General features: G+C 41.4%; 1 protein-coding gene and 1 long non-coding RNA gene across 2 annotated transcripts; one reads left to right on the top strand and one right to left on the bottom strand.

Annotated features, from left to right (window-relative positions):
* Positions 1-706: 706 nt before the first annotated feature.
* On the top strand, positions 707-16,035 carry stil (STIL centriolar assembly protein). Its single transcript, XM_017701258.1, has 17 exons — positions 707-1,018; positions 1,690-1,776; positions 1,898-2,005; positions 2,097-2,212; positions 2,301-2,482; positions 3,808-4,061; positions 4,230-4,313; positions 6,097-6,183; positions 6,489-6,636; positions 6,908-7,017; positions 7,240-7,366; positions 8,051-9,115; positions 9,760-9,901; positions 10,887-11,091; positions 11,389-11,536; positions 13,700-13,974; positions 14,831-16,035. Exons 2-17 carry the CDS (start codon positions 1,691-1,693, stop codon positions 15,558-15,560), a joined length of 3,867 nt encoding a protein of 1,288 aa, XP_017556747.1. The 5' UTR covers positions 707-1,018; position 1,690; the 3' UTR covers positions 15,561-16,035.
* Positions 10,445-15,071, bottom strand: LOC119265222. Its single transcript, XR_005131492.1, has 3 exons — positions 14,964-15,071; positions 13,775-13,960; positions 10,445-10,802 (listed from the first exon to the last, which is right to left on the bottom strand). It is a non-coding gene; the product is annotated as an uncharacterized LOC119265222 (long non-coding RNA).
* Positions 16,036-18,062: the final 2,027 nt, after the last annotated feature.

An 18,062-nucleotide genomic window follows, 5' to 3' on the forward strand; every position in this document is an offset into this window, starting at 1 on the left:
TATGTCATATTGGCAATGAGGAAAGTAGGATATCTAATTTGTAGGCTAAACAGGTTTCACATTGAGGGCAGGGTTTTTATTTGTATTTATTTCAAATTTACAAAGTTAGCCATAAGGACTTTGGAACATGCTGCATTCTTTTATTCCATCCTACTTTTACAATATTTTCTCACAGTATTTATAATATGTCCATAGTGTTGTATATAGTATGTATCTATAAATGTGCACTTCATACGGTTATAAATACTCTCACAGGTTTGTGCCATAAGATAACCTCTGCAACTTGAACTGAGCTGAATATATATGTTTATAGAATAGAGAGAGATAGAGGGAGAGAGAAAGAGGGAGGGGGAGAGATGGATAGAGAGAGAGAGGAGGGGGAGAATAAGAGGGGGGAGTGAGAGAGGGGGAGAGAGGGGGGGGAGAGAGAGAGAGGGGGAGAGAGGGGGAGAGAGAGGGGGAGAGAGAGGGGGGGGAGAGGGGGAAGGAGAGAGGGAGGGGAAGAGAGAGAGGTCATCAGTTCATTCGTGTATGTTAAATATAAATCTGACTACACTCTGAACCTGCAGCACCATTCAAATAAGCTCTCTGTGTGGGCGAGGCTACGCTGCCACGCTCCGATTGGTCGAGCCGCTGCGCTTCTGTGCTGCTATTGGTTAACCGCGCCGCCCCGCCATTGGAACTTAGAAACAGCGCCACAATTTATTTTCGAGTCTGTTCGCTTTAACAGGAGCGCGTTTGTTTTGTTTTCGCTGACAACACGTTTCACAAAACTCTGCCGGGATACGAAGCTGCTGCCAAGTGAAGTGAACCATTAACGGATTTCGTCAGACCTGGTTTCTCTTTGCCGCGTCCCGTACCGCTCTGTGTTGGAGGTTTAAGCAGCACTCCGCTCGGTTCGAGCTGATTTTAGCCTGTTAGCATCTCTGGGTGGAGCAGCTGGTCGAACGTTCCGGTGAAACGGCGATGAAACCGACACGGCTTCACGCGAATGTTGCCAAAAACTGATCGGTAGCAGGTAGGATACATAATTATAAGTTGTTCACACTATATATTCACAACTTCCATGCGCTAGCTGGCTGCCTTTGTCTGGCCAGAGCCTCTTTTCGGCCGCTTTGCCAGCTAGGTTAACGAACGAGCTAGCTTGCTTGCTATGCTACTTCAGCTCGGTTGTGTGGTTTTAGATGTAGTTAGTTAACTAGGTTAGCTCTGCTCGGGTGTTTGATAGCTACGCTGTTCGTTTTTTCTCATGCTTTTAAGGCTTTTTTTCCTGCCACTGGTTCTCTCGGTTCTCTATAGAGCTTGGTAATGTGACAGAGTTTATGGTTATCGGGATAAATAGCATCAGAACATGTCACAGGATGCTTTATAAGCATATCGTAGACCAGCTCAGTAACAGTTGCTAAAAAACGCTTCCACGTTTCATTACATTTACTGCCTTGTTAGTCGTGTGTAATTGTATTTAGTGCATTATGCATATTTTGCCAGTTCATCCACATCTAGTTTTACAAAATCTAACACCTAGAACAATCGCTAATCGTGTACCTAACTAGTTAATCAGTATCTTACACATATGCCGGTTCACGAGGGTTTTAGGCGTGAGAATCAAGACAGTAAAGTGTCATTTTAATTATATGGGTGTATTTTAAATATATTTCTTTTTTTTATGATACACATGCGATAATGAAGAATGAATGGCATTCAGGTGAATCTGCGAGGCTTGCCCTCCCACGTGTTTGAAGCTGTGTGCAGACCAGACACGGTACAAAACGTCAGGTAAAGGCAGTTTTTTCCATGTCTTCTATATTTGGGACATTGACTATAGATCTAGCAATTAGTCAAAAAAAGTACCAAACATCTAAAGATCTCACTTTAATGCTCTGCTTTTGTTCTAAAGGCAATCGGAAAGCGGCATGGGTCCTCTGACGTTTCCTAAATCTAAAAGGCACCTTTGGGATCCTACTCCAAATGGAGATCTCGTCAGCCTTCACCTTTCATTATATAGGTGAGAGTTTGGTTGACATTTTCTTGCTATAAAACTACATGGTTTTTGAACTTTTTCCTTTTCTGAGACGTTGCGATTTAACATGTTTCAGAAGCCCCAGGCTGCTCCTCGTTGAGAAAGCCCTACGCTTGGCCCACCGACATGCTCGGCAAAGTAAAATGCTGCAGTTTGCTTGTTTCTTTATTGGGACATTAGCTGTGGACAGTGGTGAGTACAGTTCAGATGAACAGTCTAAAACCTGCTGCATGCCGTTTCCAAATTTTTAATGTGTAAATAACTTTTTTTGGCCCTGTAGATGAAGAAGGAGTGACGTTAACCCTGGATCGATTTGATCCAGGCAGAGAGCAGCCTGGCTGTTCTGGGAAGACTCCAACTGCCCTCCTCCCTGGGGACATTCTAGTGCCTTGCTTATTTGAAGCCCAACATGTTTCTGGCAGCACTGTGTTCTCTGCAGATGACTTTGACATCTCATTTAAGGTATCTGATCTGCAGCTTGTGTCTTTCAGTGATACTGGTGCTGTTTGAGTTTCTTCAGCTTGTTTTAAGTTGTAGGTTAGTAGCACATGATGAGGATTGAGCAGCTGCTTGTGAAGCTCTCCCCTCCTGTTGTTAGGATGACTGGATACTACAGCAGTAATCAGCTCTCAACCTGGCGGTTACTACAACCTGTCAGTAACAGCTGTCCTGATTGTGAAATAGTCTTGCCTTAGGGAGAGGCAATTACTCACTGAAAGGCACTAGCTGTTAGTCTTAAGTCAGTCGATGTTTTTATAAATGGTCCTTCTTTCACATCAAAAGAGTGAATGGTTTGTGTTTAATGTGTCTTGTTATACCTGGGGATGCACCAATATGTATTGTGTGGCATATGGTCTGAGCACTGACAGGCTGACCTCCCACTTCTTCAACCTCTGCAGCAATGCTGGCAGCATTCATGCACCTATTTTTTGAAGCCAACCTCTGGACATGACGCTGAGCACAGGGACTAAACTTCTTTGATCGACCCTGGTGAAGCCTGTTCGGAGTGGTACCTGTCCTGGAAAATCACTGTATGACCTTAGCCACCGTGTTATAGCTCAGTTTCAGGGTGTTAGCAATAACTTCTTGTAGCCTAGGCCGTCTTTTGTAGATAACAATTCTATTTCTCACATCCTCAGAGAGTTCTTTGCCATGAGGTGCCATGTTGAATATCCAGTGGCCAGTATGAGTGAATTGTACACAAAACACCAAATTTAACAGCCCTGCTCCACATTCACACCTGGGACCTTGTAACTCTAACGAGTCACATGACACCACGGAGGGACAACGACACAATTGGGCACAATTTGGACAGGTTCACTGTGAGGTGGACTCACTTGTGTTGGCAGCTGTTTAGATATTAATGGCTGTTTGTTGAGTTATTTTCAGAAGACAGTAAATCTGAACTGCTATACAAGCTGCACACTGACCACTTTAAGTTATATCCAAGTTTCATTCTCTATAGTGTCGTCCCATGAAAAGAAAAATGAAATATTTGCAGAAATGTGAGGGGTGTACTCACGTGTGTGTGTGTGTGTGTGTGTGTGTGTGTGTGTGTGTGTGTGTGTGTGTGTGTGTGTGTGTGTGTGTGAAAAGTGTAAAGAAAAAAAATTATAATTTTATGTATAAAGATGGACTTTATTAGTCTTCTGAATTCTGTGGGTGTTGAATTCTGAATCCAACACTGTTCCTTTTGTTACTTATCCATGTTTATAGAGTGAACTACAATACTTTTCACTGTTTCTATAACTTTTTTGTGACTAAACTCTGTCCTGTGTCTTTCCCAGATGCTCCAGCACTGCTGCAGCAGTCGAGAAACCCTTGAACTGTCCAAGCTTTTGAGCTTGCGGGCTCGTCTCAGCTGTACGGAGAACATGGACAGGCTGAGCTTCATTCTGCACTGGGCAGGCGTGACTCTCGCCGACTCGCTGCAGGCTGTTCCTGTGCGAGCAGTGCCCATTATCCCCACTGCACTGGCCAGGAACCTGAGCAGTCCCACCAGCATGGCCCAGCCTCTGCACACCACAGGGAGAAAACGAGGGTTAGGCCCACTGAAAATAACTGAACGTTTGACTTTAAGAACCGGAAAACTACTTCAAATGTTATGCAACGTTTTCTATGTACACTAGTAACTAGTGTGTAACATATGTTGTAGTAGTAGTAGATGATGTTGTTTCATTAGGCTTGTTTTATTTGTCTGCCTGTCTAGATTTCTGACGATGGACCAAACCCGCAAACTACTCCTTATACTGGAGTCGGACCCCAAAGTCTACGCGCTCCCCCTTGTAGGAGTGTAAGTAGCTTCAGTCCTGAGCAGTATTTGACATACATGTTTGTCATTGAAAGATTTAACTGAATATAGTACGATAATCACCTGTTGAAACTGAAGACAAGCTTAGAGACTTGTGCACTGTTGAAACACTTGCTCAATACAATTTTCTTTGTTAGCAAACTGTCACTACAATTGGTGCTGTAAAGCTAACCAGTTATTATCACAAACATTAGCAAAAAAGACAAAACAGTACTGGCCTGTAGATTATATGAAATAGGAAAAATTATAACAAATATGAAGAAAAAAAAAGTAATGATACCATCCTGTCAAACAGGGGGAACCTCCCTTTTAATGCCTTTGCTTTGATGAAGCAGCTTCTTTTTCAGATGTTTTCTGCCTTTTACACACTATACATGATTTATTTGGACAACATTAAATTAATTTGATCATGTATAACTGACAGCATCCAACATTATTTTATTTGCCCTGTGTTCGATTTTTGTGATGTTTGGCCGACGACAGAAACTCACTGACCAAACACAGTGTCAGCTGTTAGTGACGACAATCAAAGCAACAGAGCAGCTGTGTTCCAGTAAATAAAACTTTTCCACAAATGCTGCAAATATCAGAATCTCTGAAACCACAAACTGGACTTCAAATTAAATTATAGCCTCTGGGGAAGAACTCAGCGTTTCAGTTTCTGAATGTGGTGACTTTAACGCTACAATCACTTTTCCAAAATGGGCAGTAGGCCAGTGACCTTGTTTGCTCATTCTGTTAGGAGCAAAGGAGATGTTACTGCGCTTGATGACATTCAGCCTTTTTGTTTTGATTTTTTTTTTTTTTTTTTTTTTTTTTTTTTTGGGATAGTTGATAAATTCTCCCTATGTACTTTTTAAAATCCTATATATTCTGCCCATTTTTTGTGTTGTGTGCGGTGTGTAACGACCTTCAGGCCCAGAATGGACCTGTTGCATGATTTTAATGCGGAATGGGAAAATGTAAATAGGCCAGCTTCAGCATCATCAACTTTAAGGAATATTAAGTGTTACTAAATGTTTCCTTCTGCACTCTGCTGGGTGGTCGCTGTCGTTCTCTCTTAGGAGGGCAAAACGAAATGTGGGGAGGGCCAACATTGTGCGACTAACTAATAACGTGTGACTGCAACGGCTATGAAAACAAAAAAAACGGAGAAGCTTGGATTACAGTAAACACAGGGGCTGTGACTTAACGCTAGTATTTTAAAAAAATCTTTAATTTATTTTTTTATATATTGGGAATTTAAATAATGCATAAATGATTTTGGGAGGAGGAAAGTTTTATCCTATGTCTATGTGAAATGTGCCCTTACATAATAGTATACAATAACTTTGAATTTGTTCAAATGGGGCAAAATATATTTGGGTGGATGCCAGTGTAGTTGGGGTGGCATCCAAGCATAGTGTATGTGTGTGGAAACCCTGCACTTCTTTGCTGTATCTTGACTAGTATTGTTCTCTGTAGCACCATTACTTCTATTGTTTTCTGCCCAAGACCGTTGATTGAAGATAAGCTGGTGCCATAGCAAACTATGATTGTTTCTATCTGTATTGTAGGCTAGTATTACCTACACGAGTAATTTTCGCTGTTTGTCTTGATTTTGTCCGTTTAAACGTTTGGTTAGTGGTGGTGTGGTGGTTCTAAGTCATGCTGTAATTCAACCTCCATTAATTACACCTTTACCCAAAGGGCTCCTGGGATTTGTATAACAGTTAAATGCATTGTAAGTGAAGGTTGGTGGAGTTACTGTCCTCTTTTGTGGCAGGTGGCTCAGTGGGGTTACACACATTCATAGTCCGGTGGTGTGGGCGTGGTGTCTGAGGTACATGTACAGCTCCTCCCTCCAGGACAGGTTAGTGCTGCACCCATCTGTTCACCCTGTCTGCAGGGCTAGAAAGTCATTCAGCCTCTTCTACACGCTAATTAATATATAGCTAAGAAGGCCTTAAATTTAAAAAGATTCTCACATTTTTACTGATTTGTCAATAAATGCCATGCTTTGTTTGTTTGTTTGTTTGTTTGTTTGTTTGTTTGTTTGTTTAAATATGTTGGTGCTTTGTAATTACAACATGCAGAGTTTCAGATGGAAGCATGTTTGTTTTAAAATTATATTTTGAACTTTGTGTGTGTTGTACTGACTTGTTGCTTATTTTTCAGAGTGATGTCCGAGAGCAACGCATTCTTGGTGGTTCTCTACTCGCTCACTCACAGAGAACCTGAATTCTACCAGTGTAAGCTGCACGACAGGCTGACGGACATGAGCTTTCAGCTTCTTACCAGGACAGAATCAGTCACAGCTTACAAGGTCTGTTAACAGTACATGAGACTATATGACTCATTTGGTTCCCTTCTCTGTTTTAAAGTTTTTACAGAGATGATTATATTTGATTAATTAATCCATTGGAGAATGTGGATTCTCCTCCCTTGCAGGGACTACTCCTTAGTGAAATTAGGTGTTGCGATTCAGATATGGAACCAGCACTTGTAGATGCTCAAGTCCTCAAATCTTGTGATGGTGTATGAGAGTATATGATGCTTTTAAAGACTCATGTCTCTCTGTCTGTCTGTGTGGTTAGAACGTGGAACCATCAGAGGGACGTTCCCTGCTGTTTGAGCTATGTGCCGAGAACCAGGGCCAGGAGGCTGAGCTCTTTAAAGAAGCGATGTCTCGTTCAGTACTACCAAGGTACAGTGATGTTTGTTTGAAATAATAAGAACTGTTGTTGAAGAGTCATATATAACTTAGAAGAATGTTTCCTGCTACACATTTTAGTGTTTAGTGTTGCGCTGACAAACCTGATTAATTCAAAATGCAAAGCAAGTTTAGTTGCCAGGACTTGGACTGAGAACCACTCAGAACTTTTTTTGGTATGAACCAGTGAATAAATCTGATTCTGCTTTTAAACAGGAGCGCTAGAGCTGAGTCATCAGCTGCTGCCCAGAATAAACTCTCCGCCAGTGACCATGATTCAGGAGTGGAAGATGAGGATCTTTCTCCTCGGCCTTCTCCCAACCCTCATCCTGCCAGCCAACAGGTCGTGGATGCTTTTTTCATTATGTTGAATCTAAATTTAAAGTGCTTGTAATATAGACCACATATCAGACTCCAGTCCTCATGGGCCACAGCACTGCAGAGCATTAGACGAGGCAAAACGCTGTTCTCTGCAGAGCTGTAGAATGGAAGAAACACAGTTGGTCATTCCTGATGCAGGCTATGTATCATGCTATATACAGGGAGATTCACTCGAATGAGGCCCCGAATATTCTGTAACAACTCTCACTAGGATGAAGCAATCTGAATAAAACAACGTTCAATGAGCTCCCTAGTATATGGAGCTTCATACAAGCCGGGATGCCCCTACATCAGAGCGATCAGGTAGGCACCTGACCCCTGTACTCCTTTGCGATTGCTTCGTCCTAACGGGAATTAGAACCAAATATTTGGGGAGTCTTTCCAGTGATATTTATTTTAAAGCTGTCATGATCAGGTTATTGATCAGAATTGAACTTCTCTATGAATTGGAAGTCATGAGGCAGTTTGTATTAAAAAAAAATTTGAAATCTTTTAAAGGGTATGCATGGGTTGCTATTGGTCAGTTAAGGGTTTTTTTTTGCCATTTTATCAGCTCTTATTATTCAATAATCATTAAAATCTCTCAATTATTTAATTACTCAAAGAATTCATGGTGAAAGACTTAAGTTGTTTTTTTTCCCCCCAGGCGAGACAAGTCCAGCCCTCAGTTCCTGAACTTTCCATGGTAGCGGATGGCAGCTTTCTTGATGGAAAGATAGTAGATTCATATGATCACACTGTCCCTCATCCTACCCAATCCAGCACTCTGCAGAGAAGCTGTAAAAACAGTAGTCAGCAACCTGGACCACGTCCACCAGCTCAGAGTGGTATGGCTGGACCTCCTCCCATCAGGAGACCACTGACACCTGTGTTGTCTCAGCCAAAGGCCAGTAGACTACAGCCCACGTCAGGACACCAAACACCAAAGCCTTTATCTTGCAGGAAATCCATTCCATCCACAGGTCGACGATCAAGTAATGGGTCCTCTGCCTCATCTTCTGCCTCTTCAACTTGTTCTCCCAAGGCCGGCTCCTCACCAAATGGCTCATTCCACCAGTTCAAGCAGAGATCTGGGCAGGATTTTGTGAATAAACCCCACTCTCATCCATCCTCACCATCTGGACCACCAGCATCAAGCCACTGTAGCACCAGAAAAGCTTTGATCATTTCCGAACAAACCTCCATTCTGCATCCTTCTCAACATGGACTCTTCCACAGCACGCCCGCTTCAAATCCTGCCATCAACACCTGTAACTGCTGCTCTGCCCACCATGGCCACATGCCTGTTTACCAAAGCAGTACCTGGCAAGGGACTCCACTTCACCCTGCTCATGTACCCATGGCTCATGGCAACCCCGTCCACTGTTCTACTGAGAGCAGCCCATATACAGACTACTGTCTATCTCCTCAGCACCAGTCTTTTGGCTACCATGCGTCCCCTACTAAGAGCCCTGTCTGCCATGCTAGTGTTGCCCAGCGTTGCTCTCCAACTCATGGGGCACATGTCCCCAATTTCAGCCCCAGCAGTGTAGCTTTGGAGCAGATAGTGCCAGGCCGCAAGGCCCAGTGTTGTCAACCACAGTCAAGCTGTACTGGCCAGCCCAGTTCTGCTGCAGTTACTCCACTAGAGGGTGGTAAGGGTCTTCTTCCTGCTGATGCCTACAGGATGCTGATGGAACAGGACCGACAACTGAAGCAACTGCAGGCTCAGGTTTGTGTCAGATGTGGGCACTATAATAGCAATAACTTTGTTTAAAAAAAAAAAAAACCCAAAGAAGGGGGAAATCTTAGTCACTAAGTAGTCGCTAGTAGTACTTGGTAGTAGTAGGTAGTCTGTACATCTGGCTGTTTCTGAAAGTAAAAGTATGTTGTACAGTGTCAAACTACATAAGCAACCACATGAGCCCCAATTACAGAAGCAAATTTCATACCTAACATATATTGGCCATCAGCTGCCAGTGTTCAACATGAACCTTTCATCATAAAACCCTTCTGTAGTCATTTTTTATTAAAATCAGACAGAGACAGACAGACAGACAGAGACAGACAGAGACCTACAGACTGCGCAAAACCAACAAAACAAATTTTTGTCTTACTACTTAGTATTTTACATTCTCCAGGCATGTGGGCAATCCTTCAAGGGGGGGTTGTGTGAAGTTAAGTTCTTTTTCTGAATTATTTCTTTTAATTAAATTGATGAGCTAAACATGAGCCAGTTGGTGGTTCATAAAAGACTAAACACATATAATCAGAGTATGTCCAAAAGCTGTTTTTGCAACACAGTGCAATGCAACAATATAATACAAAAATATCAGTTGCACTGAGATTCTTAAATATTTAATTTTTGTTTCTCAGATCCAGAAACTTCTTGATGCCCAGAGTAAGGTGTCTGAGCCATCACGAGCATCAGCAGAGGAACATCACCTGGAGCAGTCCATTCAAACATCAGCTTTTTCCGAGCCCAAAAAGACGTGTGTCAGCATTGCAGTAGGAACAGGTGCTGATAAAGAGTTTTGAATCATTACTTGCATCGCATTCTGATTTAATGTATGCCCTCTATGTTCTGTTGAATGTGTTCTTGAGCATGGGAGAACGCTATGTAAACAAAAATCATTCAAATGATCGTTATACAGATACGATTACTATCATCAAAATGATTAATCTGTATTTTGTGTTGCGTCTCCTGGGGCTAAGGCACAAAGAGAAAGCAAGACTGCCCGCTCAGACGGCAAACCAGAACAAAGAAAAATAAAATACGGATTTGGCAATTTATTTGATGCTTTGCACTTTCATCCAGTCATCAAAATTTATTTTCAACATGCAACTGATGCTAGGAAACATGACTTCACGGAGGCCTAAGGGCAAAAATGGCAAATAAAAGAGCCTAGTAAAAATAAAAAATTAACTAAACTGATTTAAAAAAGGGAAATAAAATGACAAACACTTCTGAGGGAGTATTTCCTTGCCACTGTTGCCCCTGGCTTGCTCACCTGGGTTTTTTTTTAATATTCTTGTTAAAACTTTATCTTTACTGGAATTCTGTGAAGCTGCTTTGTGACATCAGTTGTAAAAAGCGCTATGAAAAATAAATTAGACTTGACTTGACTACCGTCACTACACTACCAATAAACAAGTCCAACAGGTCAAAAAAAGGGCAGGCCACCCTTACGTTTCCTTTCTAAAAAAGAAAGAAACAAAATTACAAAAGTATCTTCACTGGCCCACATGTACCTGTAGGCCAGCAAGCCACCAACAATAACTGGTCTGTCGGCTGGCGGGCAGCCAGGGGAGGGGGAAAAACGCTCCATCGTGCTCCAGGTCTTTTATAGCCTGCGCCAACCGGAACAGCCAATCACGTGCCTGGAAAAACGGGACGTCAGCCATGCAACAACGGCCACCTGAAAACACCCAGATGGAGAGAGAAACGGAAACATCCAGACACATGATGTAACAATTTTAACATTTTTTTTGTATTTTTGTAGGTGCCAGTTTGTTTTGGAGTGATCCTGGTCAAGACTCCACACTTGATGGCCAGTCTCTTGATGGTCACTCTGAGCATCAGAGACAGACTAGTGGCAGTTGCGATAGCACAGTATCCTCAAGACTTTGTTCTGAAGAAGTCCATCATAGTAGAGAAGAAGAGGACCCTGGAACACCTCCGCATTCCACAAGATCACCACAAGACAAGTATGATATGGGATTTTTAACCCTTTAAATGGCCTTGTAACTATTTCCACATTCTAAGGATTGTTATTTACTTCACAATGCATGGAAGCAATGCAAAATTCTGAGGTTATTATTGAGTGGGGAATGAAAATCTGGGCCCGTCTACAGTATAATTTACGAGGTTCATATGCATTAATTTTACAACCCACAGACTGAATCATGTGTTCTTAAAGATGACACTTCATTACAGTGATATTGCAAAGTATTCAGACCTTTAGTAAACTGTTGGCACTAACAGTGATTTTGCTTTTTATCCAGCACACCATCAAATGTAGGAATGCCTTCTTTTCAAAGTCCTGTGTTGGGGGAGAGTGCTAGCATGTATTACTGCTCTCAGTCTCCAAAGAGAGAGTACATCTCAGAAGACGGAGAAATACATGATCAGAGATTTTATCAGGAGTTACTGGTAAGATCATTCTCTCTTCTTGAGTGTGCTTTTGCAAGTGCTATCTGTAAAAATGGTACAGCTCAAAAAGCAGTTCTAGAAAAAGCTTCAGACAAGGTGGAATTCCACCAATCTTTGAAAAGTTCTGCATTATTCAGTGTTTAGTAAGTAATATAATTGAGTTGTCTGATGTGAAATGGTTAATTGTAGAGAAACCTACTGACCTATTTTCTTCACAGTGGTGGTGATAGAAACCAGATGTTGCAATATCTACAATGCAAATATAGCTGTTTTATTGACTATTCAAAACAGCCAGTGAACCTATACATGTCTAATGAGTTTTATATGTAATCTTGATTATGGTAAATCAGTCGTAAATCTGAAAAAATAAAAGGTTTCTTTGGGGACTGTTTTGCATTAGAATAGTCTGTATGTACCTCTCTGCAAATAGTAAATTTTAAGAAATTTGTTTTAGGCCAAAACCTTGGCAAAAAAGAAAGTCTCAGGCAAGAGGCAGTATATTTATAAAGACTTCATGTGATAACTTTCTGGGAGGGAGTTCTTAAACTCTTCAAATGCCTAGTTTCTAACACCACCACTATGAACAATTCTGACTCTGTACATTTCTCTAGAATGATGCATTTCACACCAAACCACAAAAACGTTTTTAGATCTGAACAGTTTAATTATGTAGACATTTTGAGAAATCATTAAAATTTCCATTTATTTTCCAGAAATATATCTGCAGATACAACCCCAATTCCAATGAAGTTGGGACGTTGTGTAAAACATAAACAGAATATGATTATTTGCAAATCCTTTTCAGCCTATATTCAATTGAATACACTACAAAGACAAGATATTAAATGTTCAAACGGATAAATTTTATTGTTTTTGTAAATATTTACTCATTTTGAATTTGATGCCTGCAACACGTTCCAAAGAAGTTGGGACAGGGGCGTGTTTACCACTGTGTTACATCACCTTTCCTTTTAACAACACTCAATAAGCGTTTGGGAACTGAGGACACTAATTGTTGAAGCTTTGTAGGTTTTACTCTTTCACTACGAAGCCACGCTGTTGTAACACATGCAGAACGTGGCTTGGCATTGTCTTGCTGAAATAAGCAGGACGTCCCTGAAAAAGACGTTGCTTGGATGGCAACATATGTTGCTTCAAAACCTGTATGTACCTTTCAGCATTAATGGTGCCTTCAAAGATGTGAAAGTTACCCCTGCCATGGGCACTAACACACCCCCACACCATCAGAGATGCTGGCTATTGAACTTTGCGCTGATAACAATCCGGACAGTGCTTTTCCTCTTTGGCCCAGAGAACACGACGTCCATGATTTCCAAAAACAATGTGATATGTGGACTCGTCAGACCACAGGACACTTTTCCACTTTGCATCAGTCCATCTCAGATGAGCTCGGGCCTCGGGAGCTCGAACTTGCACTTGTAGAACTGTGTTCACTGACCGTGGTTTCCTGAAGTGTTCCTGAGCCCATGTGGGAATATCCGTTACAGAATGATGTGGGTTTTTAATGCAGCGCGGCCTGAGGGATTGAAGGTCACGGGCATTCAATGTTGGTTTTCTGCCTTGCCACTTACTTGCAGAGATTTCTACAGATTCTCTGAACCTTTTGATGATATTATGGACTGTAGATGATGAAATCCCTAAATTCCTTGCAATTGCATGTTGAGAAACATTGTTCTTAAACTGTTGGACTATTTGCTCACGCAGTTGTTCACAAAGTGGTGAACATCACCCCATCCTTGCTTGTGAACGACTGAACCTTTCAGGGATGCTCCCTTTATACCCAATCATGACACTCACCTGTTTCCAATTAACATGTTCACCTGAAGAAAGTTCCAACCAGGTGTTTTTTTGAGCATTCCTCAACTTTCCCAGTCTTTTGTTGCCCCTGTCCCAACTTCTTTGGAACGTGTTGCAGGCATCAAATTCGAAGTGAGTGAATATTTGCAAAAACAAATTTTATCCGTTTGAACATCTTGTCTTTGAAATATCTCGTCTTTGTAGTGTATTCAATTCAATATAGGTTGAAAAGGATTTGCAAATCATTGTTTTTATTTGTTTTACACAACGTTCCAACTTCATTGGAATTGGCGTTGTATTAATTTCTCTAAAAGTTGGCTCCACAATGTTCTATGCATTTTGCAGGGTCAAGTGAATAGTCGTCTCCAGGATGCTGTGCATGAAGACATAATGGTGGAAAGAGATGTGCGTAGTCCTCACCTCAGGCACAATCTGTCACCCAGGCGTTCACCTCCAAACGAACCCATACAGAAGGAACAGAGCCCACCGCAGAGAGCTGTAGTTTCAGGGCAGGATCAGGTGTTCAGTGCCACAGTAAAACAGCTTCACCACCTTGGAGTGACTGTCGAGCTGGACTCTCGCTCAGGAAAGGCGAGTCGCACCACACTGGAGAGCACCAGGTAAATAAAGCATGTTTTGGGTCTCTTTACATACAGACAGTTTTATAGATAGCAAAAAATATATATAATTTATGCAATTTGACAACATTTAGGGTAAGGAGTAGTCAGCCAAAACAAGTTTGAGATCTTAAGTTTGCTTCTGAAATGTGAGACTAATGTAGGAAACAATCAATGGGATCTTATAGGTGTATGCAAAAGTTTTGGTGCTCATGATCAAATGAGGTTTTGTTAATTTTTCTAAGTAAAAATATGTTACCACATCCTCTACAGAGACACACTTCTGCATGTTTTAAGGTACAGTTACTGTTTGGTTGCTTGATTTAACATATTAGGGGAAAAATTTAAACAAAATGCGGAATGTGTAAAATTTAACGTTTAACTTGTTTGTGGTTTGTTTTTGTTTTTTTCCCCAGAATGTATTGAAATAAAAAATTATGCACTAAAATTAGCAAAAAAAGCATTTATGTATGTTCTCTGTAGAGGATGTGGTGTTAACTTGTTGTCACCTAGAAAACCAATAAAATGTGCAGTGTTAAATCTGTCAGCCTCCATAGTCAGTAAACCTTGCATTCACGCCCTCTAAACTGTTTAAATTCACAAGTACCTGTGTAGAATATTTGTAACATTTACAATTTCCATCTGCTATAGCATTTATATGGCCTATATAAAGGGCCTATATTCCTAGTAATTTCTTCATACAGCATCAAATGTTACTTTTTACTTTGACAGTTAAGTGGCTAAACAGTCTCTCGCAGACAAACTTTTTTTGCATCAGATCACTCCAAATGAGTTTACATTGCAGAAATTTTGAAATATTAGAGGAATTCTCCTTTTAACAGTCTTCTCTTTTGTCCAGCACCCTGGCTTGTATAAACCCTGACGCAGTAATTCCGAGGCTGGCTCTTTCTGAGCCAGTCGGCACCAGCATATGGGGGCTGAGCGGTGGAGCGGATCTGAGCTTGGAGGCCAATGCCATCGCCCTGAAGTACCTGAGTGACACTCAGCTGTCCCGACTCTCCCTCGGAGGTCAGGCAAGATCAAACCCTGGTGCTGTGCTTTTTGGAAAGACTCCTTTGGACAAGAGTAGCGTAGGCCTGAGCATATTGTCCCCCAGCAACATGTCGTTAGCCACTTGCATGTACATGAAGAGGTATGGACTGATTGAAGCTGGAAACAGCAGTGAAGAGGAAGATGAAGGAGAGAGGACTCAAATGCAGAGGATACAGACAGACTCCGCTCTAGGGTGCTCCCTGAAGCTTAACAATTCGGAAAATGTTTTACAAGAGAGGGAAAGCATGCCTGAATTTATCCTAAAAACCATAACTAACAAGCAGCCTGAACCTATTACTCTTAAACATGTTGCTCCTCAAAACTCTCAAAACCTGTTAATACAAGACTTGCGTCCCAAAATGCAGCTTCTGACTCATGGTAACACAAACCCAGACAAGGAAAACGGTCCAAAACTCCTTCCTCAGCGCCGATCTTCTTTGCCAGACAGCCAGAGGCCATCACTCCCGGAGACTCAGGGGTCCGTTGGAAATTTTCTGGACCTCAGCAGGTTACGGCAGCTCCCTAAACTCTTTTAAATGAAAACAAGGCCAAGCGACTGAAGATATGCAAATTGAGCCACGTAGCAGGAATTTTTTTTTTTTTTTATTATTACTTGATCTAAAACCATCTATTCCTCATTATTTTTATCTTGTCAGGTGTCATACATGGTTACTTATTTCATTCACTTCTGTCTTTGAAATGATAACAGATTTTACAAACATGAAATGTACAGGAATCGTTTTGCCTTTATATCTTGTGTTGATATTATGAAGCTGTGCTTTGGCCCTATTTGAAAGCGTTGAATGTATGTGTGCCCATAGGCGAAGTCTTAATGTGTGTTATGTAGGTGTAAATTAAATTGTCCTCTTCTAGTTTGACTGATTCACTGCATTTTCTTTTCTCTTTTTAAAGGTTGGTTTAAGTTGGTCTTTACATTTGCTTGTAAATGCAGAACTGTATGTCAATGTTTTTAAATGTTTTTTCCAATTCCATTAAATTCCTTGGCCAGTGTTTTTGTTGTATATGAGTTTATCTGCATAATCTTGTGATTTCATTGGAAAATTTTTGTAATTTGCTATATTGAGGTTTCAAAATAGGGTTGCTGAAGGTTATGCAGATGTGTGCTTTCCCAGGAGTTTGGGTAAATTTAAAGGGGGCATTAATGCTTCAAATATTATTTAACAGGGCACAACATGAACATTTATCTCCCTCAGTCACATCAGTGTGACAGAATCCATGATAATGTGTCCTTTTTGTGTGCTTTGTCCATCAGTGTTGTCTCACTACAATTATGCATATTATATTACCCAAAACCATTGGGCAATTCAGATAGCTAGCATTGCTACTAATATAGAGGATAATGAAAATAGACAACATTTTGCAAAAGTATTTAGGGAATGTTTACATTTTAATTTAAAGTAGGGGTGCCCTGCTCTTATCATTGTTTAATGAAAAATTTGCATATGTAAATGAAGTTACAAAAATCGAAACACTATTTTGGATTTTGGTTAATGAAGTAACTTGCAACAAAACACCAGCTCAAATCTAGTACAACACCGATACTGAGCTTAACATTGGTGAACATGTCCACTACTCACGAGACTTAAGTTCCATCATCCCTCAAAGGACTTTACTAATGCTGGGATTACTGACTGGCTCACTGTGTTGATTTATCAGTCTACTCAGGCTTTAGCAGAGCTCAGGAAGACATTAATAACTAGCCTGCTTTTTGCAGGAACTTCAGTATTTGCAAAGAAGTAATTTTTTGAGTTCTTCTTTGGAATTGGTCTTTACATGCCATCTGCTTAAAATAGTTAATAAACATATTTGTTGCACTTCCTTTCTTCTTCTTCTTTCGGCTGCTCCCTTTAGGGGTCGCCACAGCAGATCATCTGCCTCCATCTTGCCCTATCAACTGCCTCCTTTACTTTTACACCAACCATCTCCAATGTGCACCTTCACTACATCCATAAACCTTCTCTGAGGTCTACCTCTTCTCCTTCTACCTGGCAGCTCCATCTCCAACATTCTTTGCCCAATATATCCACTATTCCTCCTCAACACATGTCCAAACCATCTCAACCTGGCCTCTCTGGCTTTATCTCCAAACTGCTCCACCTTCACTGTCCTTCTGATCTGCTCATTTCTAATCCTGTCCATCCTCGTCACTCCCAACAAAAATCTCAGCATCTTCATCTCCACCACCTCCAGCTCAGCCTCCTGTCTTTTAGACAGAGCCACAGTCTCCAAACCATACATCATAGCAGGACGCACTACTGTCTTGTAAACCTTCCCTTTCACTCTTGCTGCTATCCTTCTGTCACACATCAGCCCTGACACCCATCTCCACCCTCTTCTTCACATCTTTTCTACACTGTCCACTGCTCTGGATGGTTGACCCAAGATATTTGAAGTCATCCACCTTTACGACCTCTACTCCTTGCATCTTCACCTTTCCACCTGCCTTCCTCTCATTCACACACATGTATTCCGTCTTGTCTCTACTGATCTTCATTCCTCTCCTCTCCAGTGCAAACCTCCACCTCTCCAGATTCTCTTCCACCTGCTCTCTACTCTCACCACAGATTACAATGTCATCTGCAAACATCATGGTCCATGGAGCCTCCTGCCTGACCTCATCTGTTAACCTTTCCATCACCATTGCAAACAAGAAGGGGCTCAAACATACATGTCCTGCACCACCCTAACATACTTTTCAGCTACACCTGACTTCCTCATACAGTACCACAGTTCCTGTCTTGGCACCCTATCATATGCACAATGTAGCTCCTTCTGACCTTCTCTGTACTTCTCTACCAACACTCTCAATGCAAAAATTCCATCTGTGGTGCTCTTTCGGGGCATGAAACCAAACTGCTGCTCACTGATCTGAACCTCTCGCCTTAGCCTTGCTTCAACAACTCTTTCCCATACCTTCATGGTGTGGCTCATCAACTTTATACCTCTGTAGTTACTGCAGCTCTGCGCATCACCCTTGTTCTTAAAAATGGCGACCAGTACACTGCTTCTCCACTCAT

Source organism: Pygocentrus nattereri, chromosome 15, assembly GCF_015220715.1.
Source record: "Pygocentrus nattereri isolate fPygNat1 chromosome 15, fPygNat1.pri, whole genome shotgun sequence".
NCBI classification, from domain to species: Eukaryota; Metazoa; Chordata; class Actinopteri; order Characiformes; family Serrasalmidae; genus Pygocentrus; species Pygocentrus nattereri.

Excerpts from the sequence above, each read along its gene's own strand:
- stil (XM_017701258.1), top strand. The coding sequence starts at position 1,691 with ATGAATGGCATTCAGGTGAATCTGCGAGGCTTGCCCTCCCACGTGTTT. Across the intron at positions 2,213-2,300 it reads GACATTAGCTGTGGACAGTG|ATGAAGAAGGAGTGACGTTA; the intron begins GTGAGTACAGTT and ends TTGGCCCTGTAG. Across the intron at positions 2,483-3,807 it reads ACTTTGACATCTCATTTAAG|ATGCTCCAGCACTGCTGCAG; the intron begins GTATCTGATCTG and ends TGTCTTTCCCAG.